This window comes from Schistocerca cancellata, chromosome 11, assembly GCF_023864275.1.
Source record: "Schistocerca cancellata isolate TAMUIC-IGC-003103 chromosome 11, iqSchCanc2.1, whole genome shotgun sequence".
Taxonomy (NCBI): domain Eukaryota; kingdom Metazoa; phylum Arthropoda; class Insecta; order Orthoptera; family Acrididae; genus Schistocerca; species Schistocerca cancellata.
The window spans coordinates 169,027,932-169,042,921 of NC_064636.1; the positions used below are offsets into that span (position 1 = coordinate 169,027,932).

The window sequence follows — 14,990 nt, forward strand, 5'->3', positions numbered from 1 at the left end:
AGTAGACCCGGTTATTCCATGCCAATAAGATTATACTTTAGTTTCCCTCTTTTCTTTTTTTATAATACATTCAAAACGAATGATAACGGTTTATTCTAAGACTACTACTGTAGTTATTTCTATTTGTTGTATACTTTATTGGGTTACACTATTTCTTACTTACGTACCAAAATATGACTATGTGATATGTGATGGCTAAGATGTTTGATAAAGATGTTTACTAGTTTTTCATATTTGTTTGCATTTAAAACATTTGTCTTTAACGTAAATGCTCTGTTAAATTGCGCTTGGTCTAGTTTCACTTGAGAGTTAGGTTTTACTGTAACATGGTTTGATAAACTGTTCTCAATGAGATTTAGTTTTTCTTTGTGCTACCACTGTACTAGACTAATTCTATTTTTTCATTTCCAGGGATTTGATTATATAATGGTTATTTAGTGGCAGCTATTAAGATCAAGAACTTTGGCGAGACATACTCGTATATACTTGTTTCTCAGTTTCTATGAACTTTCAGTGAGAATTTCTGCTTTCATGTTAACGTGTCATGGACTAAATGGTGGATAAAAAATCTTAAAATTCCTCCAATTTTTAAAAGTATTGTACCTTCTGGACAGTATAATGTATTCCCTTTATGCTACATGTACTGACAATTTTATGTTTTGATTAATGTTAAGTCCCACTCTTAAAACAGAAATTGCTTAATATGCTTATGCATTGGTATTGATATAGTGTATTTATTTGTTTTACTATTAGGAATCTCATAATGACCATCCGAGTGTTTGAGATATTGTACCTTTCCAGCAGCTCACTTTAGAATTCACTTTAGAATATCCTATCACCAAAGCCAGATACTGTAAAGGCCAGCAAAGCATTTTGTTATGCACATATGTTTTTAGATTTCTGTTTTTGCAAAGTGAAGTGAACTGAGACTGACCAAACTCAGTTACACTTTAAATATAAGCTATTTAAAGGATCCCCTCACCTGTGTCTCACAAGTCTTTTCGAAAGTGTGAATGACATGTCGGTCGAAACAATGATCCTTTCAAGTTAATAATTTTTATCTCTTCATTTGTCATTAAGTTTAACCTTCTGTGCCTAGTTGTTGTAGCGAGGTACATACGCCACTACATGAAGTGCTGTTTTGGTGTATCAGAGTCCAAGAGCAGCACTAAGATCTTACAAAGTTACAGCATAGGTCAGTATTTATTCAATAACTAAACAGAACAGGTAGGGAGAACGCCTCCCATACCTACCTGCACATACTTGTGAGTTCTTCTTTTGTAATTCGATTCTGATAAAGGGAAGATGTCTTAGACCAATGGTTTTCAGACTAGGTAGTACTAGAGGCCACAAACTCCTCACTGTGACTATGTACAGGTCGCAGCAAGGGAAGAAAATTCGACATAATTTGTTTCACAAAGATTCATTTTATTTATCTTTTATGTTTTTCTTATTTTAAAACATGTTCAGTGGATTAATGACCAAGGTGAAGAAGCTCACTGACGCAAAGCATGTACTGTAGAATACCCAACCCACTGATGACTAAACAATGCTGTTCCCCACAGGCCCACATCCAGCTCTTGTTACTGCAACTGCTCTGTTGTGGAAGTGTTACACTTGAAAAATAATGTTCAATAAAATAAGTTATTATTTCGAATACGGGTCTCTCTTCCACAGTTCCAGCTAGAATGGTGTGACTCAAAAGCTGTATAAGGGCAGACTCACTCCTTTCCAGACAAGAGTGAAAGATAAGTAAAAAAGTTTACTAGAACGAACAGTGAGCCACCATCATATCAACTGTGTCAGCTGCGGTTTGTCCATTCCTTGTTTAGGCCATCTGCACTTCAGCCTCTTTCATGTTTTGTCTGTGTTACGGAGCAGAAGACACAACCTTGATGTTCTTGAGACAATGAACCCCATCTCACAGGGTGTGCCAATGTAGGCCATACTAGTGGTATAATCACAGACTGTAGTGATAACTCTCAAGTGCCTATGACACAGTATTCTTTGACTGTGGACCCTGTCATAATCATTAGTCGTATCCTACCTTCAAGCCACTTGGCATGCTTTACATTGCAGAAACTCGTATAGTCCCATGAACACAGGTGATGAGTTTTTCCTAAGGATACAATGTTTCGTTGTTGGTATCACAATGCTGAAAGCCTTCTACTATGGTGTCTCTTTCACAAATTATACATATTTGTTCTCTACAAGTTAATATTTTAGACAAAGTTTCATTCTGTCTGAAGAGAAAAGGGCTTCTGGTAGCTATGTAAAAAGCTAATGGATGTTTAACAATCTGAATTATAGCAATATCTGTTGGAAATCAATTGATCAGACGCTACAAAAAGAAGCTTCACTTAAAGACATCCTGCAGTGGGATATTCATGTACCCCAATTACTTTTCTTACATGAAACATCTACATCAGATAGCTCTCTCATGTGCATTCACTGTAATCAAAGACATAAAACTACATAGATGTGCAACTTCACTACTCCACCATGCAGAAACGTATAGAAATAATAAATGAGTGGCATATGTTAGTAACCTATGTGGTGCCCAGCATTATCTTATCCCTTACAAAAGACACCCAGTTAATTAATTTAACCTTATTAAATGCGCAACTACTTCATAAACATCAATAAATGAATACTTTTAGTAACAGGAACAACATTTGTACTCAAACGTAAATGAATAAGATGCATCAGAAAATTGTTTTTCCACTTTCATATTTTAATGATGAGCTGCATTTTTATCTTTAAATGACACTTCTATTATTTTCCAGAAAACGTAGTTCAGTCAATTAATTCCAAACATACCGAACCGTTTTCAGAAAACTTAGTTTACTCAAGTAATTCCAGACATAGCGAACTGCCGTTTTGCAAAGGACACAATGTACAAATCAGTCACAATTATCCACATCCTCCTTTAAAAAAAAAACACTTTTGCGGTAGTCATATGCATTCGTGAAACCATACTTACAGTTGGGACTACTGTGGTGACATGCAACTCACTTGATCTTTATCGCAACAGAAGTGAGCTTGTAGTGGCACCGTAAACACATACCCTCCATTAGCAATATGCACAAAGGAAGAACAAGGAGCAGTGATACGATTGTTTGATCATACGGAGTCCAAGGGGCTGAAAATCCTGGTAGACTATTAGCACATTACAGGGATAGTACATTGCTGTGGTCAAGTTCTTTCAAGTGGGTCGAGAAGTTCAAATGTGGCTGGACAAAATTAACTCACAAACAGCAACACAAACAGTCTGTAAACGCCCACAATGGCCAATAAAATGGATAAAGCTGAATTGAAGGTTTTGATGGACAGGCAGATTACTATCGATGGCATATCATCTAGAATGAATATCAGTCATGATTCTGCCAATACCATCATCCGTGATAAACTTGGCTTGCATGAAGTTTTTTTTGTCATGGACGCCATGAAAACTCACTGAAGAACACAAACTTAGGCGTCTTTAGGTCAGCCAATACTTTCTCGACCATTAAAACAGAGAAGGCGATTTAGTTTTGGAAATAATAGTGATGCATGACGAAACATGGGCTCAGCTCTATGAGCCAGAATCAAAACGCCAGAGAATGGAGTGGAAGCACCCAGAATCACCAGTGGAGAAAAAATTCTAGTCTGCAGGAAAGATTATGGGGAAAACCATCAACAGAGACTATTAGTATGCATTGTTGACTAACGAACTTAAACCAACAATTCGCAATAAAGCTTGAGGTCTTTTGTCACGGGAAATTTTCCTGTTACACAGTAACACCCATCCTCCCATGGCTCACCTCACTCTTGACACAATCCAGAAATTGTGTTTCGAACCACTGGAACATCTGTCTTACAATCAAGATTATTCTGTCTTAGACTTCCTTCGTTTGGGCCGCTCAAAAACGCATAGCGAGGTCACCGGTTTTCCTCAGACACAGATGAGCTGCAAACCATTGGCTTCACAACCAACCGCAAACCTTTTCGGCAGACAAACACAAGCTTGAGGACTGCTGCGCTAAGTGCATTTCAAAGAAGGAAGACTATATTGAAAAATAATGTGTAAATCAAACTGTATTTTTCAAGTAAATGTAGTGTATCATCAAAGTTCCAAATAATTTTTGACTTGCCATCATAAAACTGTACCCTCGTCATTTATGTTTCAACATGGACTCTAGTGAGCATCGATGTTGGTCTAACCATGTACTGATTCGTGCTTGAACATTAAACAGGACCATTCAGACAGAACTGCCAGTCGTGCTGAACTCATTTATGAAACAGGTATGTCACCTATTATCGTCTGCTGTAAAATTTTTGTTGGTTACATGACAGAAATGTTAGCTTTGCTACAACAGTGTGTGTGTGTGTGTGTGTGTGTGTGTGTGTGTGTGTGTGTTTTATGAAACAGACAACTATGAAATTAATGGTGTTTTTTTAAATTAGTAGCTTGACATTCAGTTACTGTCAAACTCACACACAGTGAACTATGTACTTCCTGTAGAGTATCGATTACATTCGGTAAAAAATATGTGAGAGCTGTAACAGAGACAGCTGCAGGTGGGTGAGAGTGTTATGCATTGCAAAGCAAAACTCGGCCAGGTGGCGTTGTGAAGCAGAGTCAGCTGGGCGCGGTATAGCAATGGTCGACTTTGCAGTATGCTAGCGGAAAGATGGAAGCCTTTCCTCACTTGCATACATGGAAGAGTTTTAGAGTACGTGTCTTAAGTGTATTAGTACACAGACATTCCCATTCGTACACTACATGATTCTCATCTCAGTATCACAGCCTAAACCACTAGCTTGTGACACACAGAGCGACATCCCAGAGTGCAGTATGGGGTCCGCTGTTCGACCACGAGACAGGGCAGCCTGCCGTGAGTCACAAGGGAGGCGCTCGCTCGGTGAGCTGCGCCACCACACTGTCATCACGGTCGTAGCCAGGGATGTGACTGACAGCAGCATTTGAGTGATGCCACGCTCGGCCTCACTCCCTACACTTTCAGCAATGGTGGACATCTATTTCTTTACACAAGAGGCAACTGCAGGCCTCCACCAGGCTGTTCCTGATGTACTACGGCCGAGAGCCAGAAAAAAAATTAATGAAACAAATCTACTGTCGTACTGATGTCTCATTTCACTCTCCACGACAGACAATCTTATAGGTCATTAAAGACTGGTGTCAGAACATTAATATCACCTTGTCAGATGTATGAACCTGCAACCTTTGGTACAGTGATTAAAAAAATTATTTGATTCTGGTCATGGAGAAGTAGTTTGATGGTCATGTATTTTGTAAAGTAGATATTATTGCAAGTAGAGTTTAATCGCTCATTTTTCCCTTAAGGCACCAAGGATGTGCAGGCCTTTTTGGGAGATTTTCGAAATATGGATCAGATGGAAGCTTGGTCTGATAAGCAATTACGGACTGTTGCAAAACTGATAGTGACAGGTTAAAAAAAAACTTATGTAGGGTATACAGAAGTACCTAATGGAAGGTACATTCGAAGGATTTAAAGAAGGGTCAATTCAAAGAAACGAAATCGTGCCAGACACTATAGGGAACAATTAGGGCTGGCAACAAAGAAGAATATGAAAACAATGGAACAATTTGCATATGGGTTAAGGAAAATTAATGGCTGTACCTATGAATGGGGACAGGATGCTGTAGTTTATGAAATTATTTTCCAAGAAACTGACCAGAGGGCGCTCGATGCTTTTTTTAAAATGTTGCATGCAGTAATATCATGTGTGGTCAGGTGTCCGATAGATTCCTGCACGGCAGTTCAGTTAGCTATAGAATGTGAAGAGATTGATTTGTTAACTGGAATGCTTGGTAAACGGACAGTGTTTGCAGCTAATATAACATGTTTCAGGTGTGGACAAATGGGGCACATAAGGATGCAGTGTCCCCAGTCTCCAGATAATGTGAATAAAGTAAGACGAAATAATAGTTTTAGAAGTAGAGGACCAGGCTGGAATAGTCCCAGGCCCACCTACGGTCCATCCCAGTAAGATTAGATGCTACAAAATCGTATGAAGAGATGGACTGTGAGATAAGAGTAATAGTAGGAAAGGCAGGTTGCAGGACATTGTTGGACACAGGGGTGCATGTGTCAGTCGCCAGTAGTGATCTGGTGAAACGTAAGTAATGGGACCCACCACAGTGTAGACTGAGTGGAATGGGGGGAAATAAGTGACATTATTACAATCAGTAGACACAGACTTCTGCCTGGATACAGTTTAGTTCAAACAATGTGTAGAGATTGTGCCACAAATGAATGAGGGTTATGACAGGATTCTGGGATTATATTTCTTATATTAGCGTAACACCTGCTATATATATTTCGAAAGTAAAGCATCCAAAAATGGTCAAGAACATCGCACGATGATGATGCTAGTAATGAACAGTTACTCATACTGAGATTTGCATTAGTCTTATTCTCTAAACACTGCTTTAAAACATACAGTACTGATGGTAATTTTATTATGAAAATTAATATTGTTAACAACTTCAAGCCATTCTGACATTTTAAGTATCTATTTTAATACTACATTGAGGGCCATTTTACTTAATTTCTGCTGAAAAACTTCATACCGATATTTTCAGTGTAGAGATTGTTAAAATGGAAGAGTTATGAGGTATAACTTAACATTCATAGTGAGATGTTGCATTACAAGTGTGTGAATCAGGGGTTGTGTTTTTTGGACTTGAAAATTATGGTTAAATTTGTTGTTTCAACAAGACATTACTGAGAAAACAACCAACATTTGTCTTATTACTGATGTACACCATCCACTAGTAGTGTTGTATTAACTAGGACTGAAGCAAAAATGTGTGAATAAATAACTGTGCGCAATGATGGAACAACATTAGATTAAGAACAATTACAAAAATGTATGCAGTTCAACTCTCAGTCACAATCAATTTATTATCATGTGTGAGCAAAGAAAGACACTACGAACAGCAAGCAGATCAACAATTTAAATAGCAGAAACTTACTGTAATACTTGAGACAGTAGCCTGTATTACATTGCAAGAACAAAAACAATAAAAGGTAAATATTATTCATGTTTAATTAAATCCATATGCAATTGTATTAAATTTACTTCCCAAAAAAGAAACGCACAACCAGATTTCACGACAAGTCTTATCTTTAGGTCACCTGAAAAATTACTACTAAATGTGATGATCAAACATAAGCTGATGGGAAAAATTATAACACAAAAAATTATTACTGTAGGCTATTGAAATTTCAGGAATACATTTACCTAGGTAGCATGTTTATTAATATTGCAATATCACAGGTTAATGTAAGTGTAACAAAATCCATTCCAAATGTGAAATGCTAGTACATTAATAACCGCTGTAACCGCCAGAACGTTAATGCAAGCAAGCAGGTGTGCACGCATTGTGTTGCATAGGTGGGATGGAGTTTGGTGCCTGTTGCACTTGGTCGATCAACACAGGATTGGTTAATGCTGTTGTGTGTGACACTGGAGTTGTCGTCCAATAATGTCCCATATGCGATAGACTGGAGACAGATCTGGTGATTGTGCTGACCAAGGAAACATGTCAACACACTGTTGAGCATGTTGTCTTATGACATCTGTAAGTGAGCGAACATTATCCTGCTGAAAGACACACTTTGGAACACTATAAATGGATGTTAGCACAACAACTCGAATCAACAGACTGACATATAAATTTGCAATCAGGTTGCATGGGATAACCATAAGAGTGCTCCTTCTGTCATACAAAAATGTACCATTGGCCACAACTCCAGATGTAGGTCCTGTGTCTAACAAGCATACATGCTGGTTGCAGGCTCTCAACTGGCCACCTTCTAAGCAGCACAAGGTCATCACTGGCACCAAGACACAACCAGCCCTCATCAGACCTGCGCCATGCTCTCCGATGACCTGTCACTGACACCACTCAAGTCGCAAATGGCGGTAGTCTGGGGTCAGTGAAATGCATGCTACAGGGCAGCTGGCTCGCAGCTGTCACTCAAGTAACACATTTGTAACGGTTCATTGTGTCACTGTGGTGCTAATTGGTGCTCACACTTCTACTGCAGATGCAGTACAATGGCCCACAGCCATATTCCAAACGTGATCGTCTTTTTTCTCAATAGTGGCATATGGTAGTCTGGAGCCTGGTCTACATTCAACCATTCAACCATACATTCCTGTGATCACCAATCACGTACAGTGAAAACATTCCTGTCAAGTCTTTCAGCAATATCACAGAAGGAACATCCAGCATCTCACAGTCCTGTTTCATGACCTTGTTCAAACTCAGTGATGTGTTCGTAACGGTGTCTTTGTCGCCTTAAAAAGCATTCTTGACTAACATCAGTTCACCACATCCTACCTTAAAGATAAGTAACACTCAAGACCATTACAACATGTATTTAAAACAAATCTGAATTGGATTCTTGTAGTGGCGCTACTAACGCCACTCTTATGTGACTGGCGCGAAAAATGAATACACGTCATCTTTCAGATGTAGAAACATGCCTACCAACTTTCGTTTATGTCGCGCAACTCCTGCTTGATGCTGCGATTTTTTTTCAGTTAGTGGATACTTCTAGAATGTACTCGAACCAAATATAAAAATTAAAATTGTACAGACCCTGCATGCAACAGTTTAGTATCAAACACACTACACCATGGTGCTACTGAGCTTCTTCTGTGACAATATATACTGAAGTCATCTAAAATGGGGGAATATAGTGATTCTCTTCTACATGTCAAGTAAGCAGAAAATACATATAATAAATTTCGTGGTCGCCCAGAAGACCATTCAAAGTACTAGAACTATATAATACATAACAGAACCCCATAAGTAACAGATTTTAATCATGCCCACTGATATCATAACATAAACTAGTCACAGCCAAACAATTCATAAAACCAATACAAACATACATACTCATGGGTTAAGCTTGTCACTAATATGTGTTCACATAAAGTGAGGTAATCAGACTTCCACATATAGACATTATTAAAAAGAGACAGTACAAAGTGTCTGCATGTGCAGATGTCAGTTCATACACGATATATCCCCCTTATGTAAGAATTCTGACTTACTAATACTGCATACACGCCCATCCAGAACACCATACTAGCCCAACACCAAAATTAAAATGTCATGTCAAGGTCAGTGTGTTGGACCAAGTGCATGATGGCTGCCATTTCATGGGAAAGCTGTAACCTAGTATCCCTGCTACCATCATATCTAAAACTTCGTGAAAAAACATCATCAACACATTAAAACCGCCCATGAACAAGGTATGCCCTATTATTATGTATAGCAACACCTGCAGTAAACTGATTGCAATATTAACAGTTGCGATAAAAAGTAAGTGGATATACCTGCTACAAAGACAATAATAAGATCTGACAGTACCACATAACACAACTAGAAAGGGCAGACACCACCGCGAACAATCACTAATAAGGTCAGATAGCGCCATGTATCAACATAGACAAACAACTGTCACTGAGTTGTACCTGCTCTGAGCTTTCAGAAAACTAATACCTCTTGGACCCAAACCCATATAGATCACTGCTTCACTAACAATATCAATAAAATGCAATTAATAACCACACATTAGGAATCAATGTATAAATGAGAACATACTAAGCAAGGCAAACCTTCAATAAGGAAGCCCATAACCAAAACAAGCATAAAATAGGAGTTAACCAACTGTGCTGAGGTGAACAAGTCCACAACCCCCTGTAATACCATCTACACTTACTTAATTCACACTGAGGAAAGCACTGTAACTATGCATCATATACACAGCATAAAACGCCAGTGGCTTTCTGTTGTCCATATAATTACACAACAGCATGGATGACTGCCTCAGCACAAGCTCTGGGGAAAGAAAGCATGGTGGAAGCAAATGAAAAATATAATATAAATCCAAATGCTAAATAATGAGATCCTTTACCTTTTATAGCAAATATAGATTTATCTACTGGAAACGCACTTCCAAAATATAGTTTCTAACCATCCCCTAAAGCCTTAATGCAGTTTGTTTACAAACAGCCCTCTCTGGATACGTGATCTCACATTTCATGTTTTTAAATTCTTCCAAGATGTTAGTGTCAGGTCCATAGGTCTCTTGTGTTAGATATCTAAATCTTCGCTAACATCCTGTAAGTTTTCGTTACCGAGTGCTAGATGGAAGGAAACAAATGATGGGTTTATACAGGGTGTTACAAAAAGGTACGGCCAAACTTTCAGGAAACATTCCTCACACAGAAAGAAAGAAACTATGTTATGAGGACGTGTGTCAGGAAACGCTTACTTTCCATGTTAGAGCTCATTTTATTACTTCTCTTCAAAGCACATTAATCATGGAATGGAAACACACAGCAACAGAACGTACCAGCGTGACTTCAAACACATTGTTACAGGAAATGTTCAAAATGTCCTCCGTTAGCGAGGATACATGCATCCACCCCCCGTCGCATGGAATCCCTGATGTGCTGATGCAGCCCTGGAGAATGGCGTATTGTATCAGAACCATCCACAATACGAGCACAAAGAGTCTCTACATTTGGTACCGGGGTTGCCTAGACAAGAGCTTTCAAATGCCCCCATAAATGAAAGTCAAGAGGGTTGAGGTCAGGAGAACGTGGAGGCCATGGAATTGGTCCACCTCTACCAATCCATCGGTCACCGAATCTGTTGTTAGGAAGCGTACAAACACTTCAACTGAAATGTGCAGGAGCTCCATCGTGCATGAACCACATGTTGTGTCGTACTTGTAAAGGCACATGTTCTAGCAGCACAGGTAGAGTATCCCGTATGAAATCATTGTGGTGAATCGAGGAAGTACAGTACATACTGACAAATCTAAAATGAGCTCTAACATGGAAATTAAGCGTTTCCAGACACATGTCCACATAACATCTTTTCTTTATTTGTGTGTGAGGAATGTTTCCTGAAAGTTTGGCTGTACCTTTTTGTAACACCCTGTATACTGCACCATGCTCCTTATCTCTGTATGGAAGCATTACTCATTTGGGCTGCAAATCTGCAGGCACACTGTGGTCTCTTAATCTCACAAACACGTTTATTACCATATGATGAACCTGTCGTTCTCCATGGTGTATAAACTGTTCTCCATTTTTCTTGGGGGTTAAATATGCAGGTATGACATTTAAGGCTCTCAGCCAACTACCCACCATATCTCAGACGAGTCCATAACAAGATACTCTGCAATATCTTTCTCTCTCGGGATCAATATCCTGTCTAAGGACGCTACTACCCTCTAATCCCTTTCTCATACTACCCATGTTAATATTCTATTTGTTAACCATCTCCACAGTATAATCATTCACCTGGGACACAAATCCAAGTAGGGTGGCTTATCTTATTGTGATAATCCAACGTTAAATTTAATATAAGAATGTTGGCCGTTTAGTGCCTTACACGTTTCATCTATCAAATCCTTATTATCATCAAAATCACAATTATATCGTTAGTATACCTTTCATGGCCCATTACCTTATCCTAAAACTATGGCTGTTCATTAAAGAATTTTTTTGCCTCCAAATATTTTATTCTGTTCTCAATATTGGTTGAGATTTTACATGTCATGCATAGTACCCAGTCGACTTTTCCCTCTTTCCTGATGCAAACTGTAGTGCTCAGCTACTAGAAGGTTCCTAATTTAACGTGCAACATGACAGTGTGTAATGTAACTATGTCAGTGTATGAAAATCTCTCAGAAAACAGGAAGCACGAATTGCAAGTGTTTTCCCACACATGGAGCATCCTCCCCTTCAGCATGACACTGCCAGACCACAAACAATGGCTGTATCACCTGGAACAATCTGACAACCTGGGATCACTATCATCAATCATCCTCCACACAGTCCTGACTTGGCCCCATCCGATTTTCATCTGTTTCCAAAACTAAAAACACGACTTCGAGTCACCAATTTCTCAGCGATGAATCGATGCAAGCAGAAGTGTATTCGTTACTCTGTCAACAAAGTATAACATTTCACAGTGGTGCCATCAACAAATTGGTCTCTCGTGGGAGAAAAGTGTTCATCACTAGGGTGAAGATGTTGAGGAATAAAAATGTAGACATGAAGGATAAAGATGTAGAATGTTAACAAAGTGTGTTTTATTTAGAAAGCTTTAAGAGTTTTCACATAATTCTGTGACAATATTTTTCAGCACATCCTTTTAGTAATACTCGAGATTACTCTAAGTCTGGAGATTATTATCTATATGTCAACAACTTCTTGAGTTCATATGTTGGCATACGTACTTTCTATAACAATGGTCACTACTACCGCTCCTTCTGGAATGTTCAGTGCCTGCAGATGCACAGTAACTTACTTCTGATTTTTAACTGCACACATCAAAAAAAGGTTTTGCATCACCTCGGTTCTGAGAGTTACGGAACAAGTTCAGGAAATTGGAATAGAGATCAACAGAAACATCATTTCCGCCATTTTTATTGCTCATGAAAACCACACGTTGCATGTTGTACCACCATACAGTGAGACCTTCAGAGGCAGTAACTCCAATACCTAGTAGCACGTCCTCTTGCACTGATGCATGTCTGTATTCATCATGGTTTACTATCCACATGTTCATCAACACACTGTTGGTCGACATTGTACCACTCCTCAACAGAGATTCGGCGTGGATCCCTCAGAGTGGTTGGTGGGTCATGTCGTCCATAAACATCCCTTTTCAATCTATCCCAGACATGTTCGACAGGGTTCATGTCTGGAGAAGGTGCCGACTACTCTAATCGAGCGATGACGTTATCCTGAAGAAAGTCATTCACAAGATGTGCATGATGGGGGGCGCAAATTGTCGTCCACGAAGACGAAATCCTCGCCAATATGTTGCCAATACGGTTGCACTATCAGTCGGAGGATGGCATTCACATATCGTACAGCTGTTATGGCACCCTCCATGACCACCAGTGGCATACGTTGGCCCCATCAGGGAACCTCCACTTTGCTGCACTCACTTGCCAGTGAGTCTAAGGCGTTCAGCCTGACTGGGATGCCTCCAAACATGTTTCCAGTGATTGTCAGGTTGAAGGCATATGAGACACTCATTGGTGAAGAGAACGTGATCCCAATCCTGAGTGGTACATTTCGCATGTTGTTGGGCCCATCTGTAATGCACTGCATGGTGTTGCGGTTGCAAAGATGGACATCACCATGGGTATCGGGAATGAAGTTGCGCATCATGCAGCCTATTATGCACAGTTTGAATCGTAACACGACGTCCTGTTGCTGCACGAAAGGTATTCAACATGGTGGCGTTCTCAGGGTGCCTCCGAGCCGTAATCCATAGGTAGTGGTCATCCACTGCAGTAGTAGCCCTTGGGTGGCCTGAGTGAGGCATGTCATCGACAGTTCCTGTCTCTCTTACACGTCCAAACAACATCGCTTTGGTTCACTCCGAGATGCCTGGACGCTTCCCTTGTTGAGAGCTCTGTGGCACAAAGTAACAGTGCCGATGCAATCAACCGCAGTTTTGAATGTCTAGGCATGGTTGAATTACAGACAACTTCCTAGTGGAATGACTGGAAATGATCAGCTGTCAGATCCCCTCCGTCTAACAGGCACTGTACACGCATGGTTTTTTACGATTTGTGCAGGTTTAAGCCCGCCACACACGTTCTGGTACACGTGTCAGGTAAACCTGCACCAGAAAGGTATACCTGTGCAGGCTGGAGCACACACACGCTTTGGTAAACCGGAAGATTTTAACTCAGTCAGTCGAGAAATGGTGAGCAGACAAGACGACACAATCGCGTTAGTCGGTTTGTTAATTGCCAAGAAGTGTAAAAGGAAGCAAAAACGGAAAACGTGGTGTAAAGAGTTGTTTACAAAGAGAAATGAATACACTCATACGAAATTAGTAAAAGAGTTATGTTCAGAACCTTCAGATTATCGTAATTATTTGCGGATGACTGAAGACGTCTACCAAAAACTATTGTCACTTGTGACTCCTTTAATACAAAGGAGAAATACAGTTATGAGAACTTCTATTTCTGCCCATGAAAGACTGACAGCTACTCCAAGATTTCTTGCAATTGGTCGATCATATGAATGTCTCAAATATTCTACTATAATATCACCCCAAGCTCTTGGCAAAATAATTCCAGAGACATGTGATGCCATCTACAATGTGCTGAAAGGAGTGTATCTTCAGGTATGTATAATAAATACACATTTTTAAATTATTTTATTCTTAGTAACTCTTTTTACAATTCAAAGACAAAATTTCAACTGAAGCATAATAATGAATAATACATTAAATTCGAAAATAATTGAAAATTTGGTATTACTCATCAATTAAAACCATAGAATAATTAAAAATGCCCAAACATCAAATATTATTATAGGTAGCTAAGTAAGTAGCTGCTGAGTGTGGAAGTGGAAGCTCTTGATTGATTACAAATTCTGCAGGCGCTGTTTGTTGCATAAACTGATGATATGAAGTAGCTGCAGTAGGACTTGGTGAGCTCGTACTTGAGCTGGGACTGGTTAGATATTCGGAGCTGTATGAACTCGTTGGCACGTAAAGCATTCCCATTTCAGCTTCATATAGGAGATCATCGATTCTTTTTTCAACAATCAGACGCTGGCGTTTTTCCAGTGTCCTCATTCTCATTGCAATAGATTTTCCCAGTAGATCATACCTGTCATCTTGGGGCGAAGGCTTTTTAAAATGATCTCTCACTGATAGCAGAACGACATTGGTAAGTTCCACACGTTTCCTCTTTTTTGCCAAATTTGTCGTGATATCGGGAGTTCTTTGGAATTTTGAGGACTCTCGTTTGTCTCTGAGGGTTCTTCACTGCTGGGTGTCTGTGGAGCAACATCATCGATTCCATCCTGAAAGAAGCATATTATTATACCCTAAAAGTCATTTACTCTGATTTCATTTTTTATATCAGGAATATAATTTAAAATAAGACAAAACT

At 39.4% G+C, this 14,990-nt stretch overlaps 1 protein-coding gene across 1 annotated transcript in view; it reads right to left on the reverse strand.

Moving 5' to 3' along the window:
- Positions 1-14,355: 14,355 nt before the first annotated feature.
- Positions 14,356-14,990, reverse strand: part of LOC126108968 (zinc finger protein 737-like) — a 185,273-nt gene continuing 184,638 nt past the window's right edge. Inside the window, exon 6 of the mRNA XM_049914363.1 lies at positions 14,356-14,901. Coding sequence (XP_049770320.1) covers positions 14,743-14,901 — 159 coding nt within the window. The 3' untranslated portion in view covers positions 14,356-14,742. The remainder of the gene's footprint in view (positions 14,902-14,990) is intronic.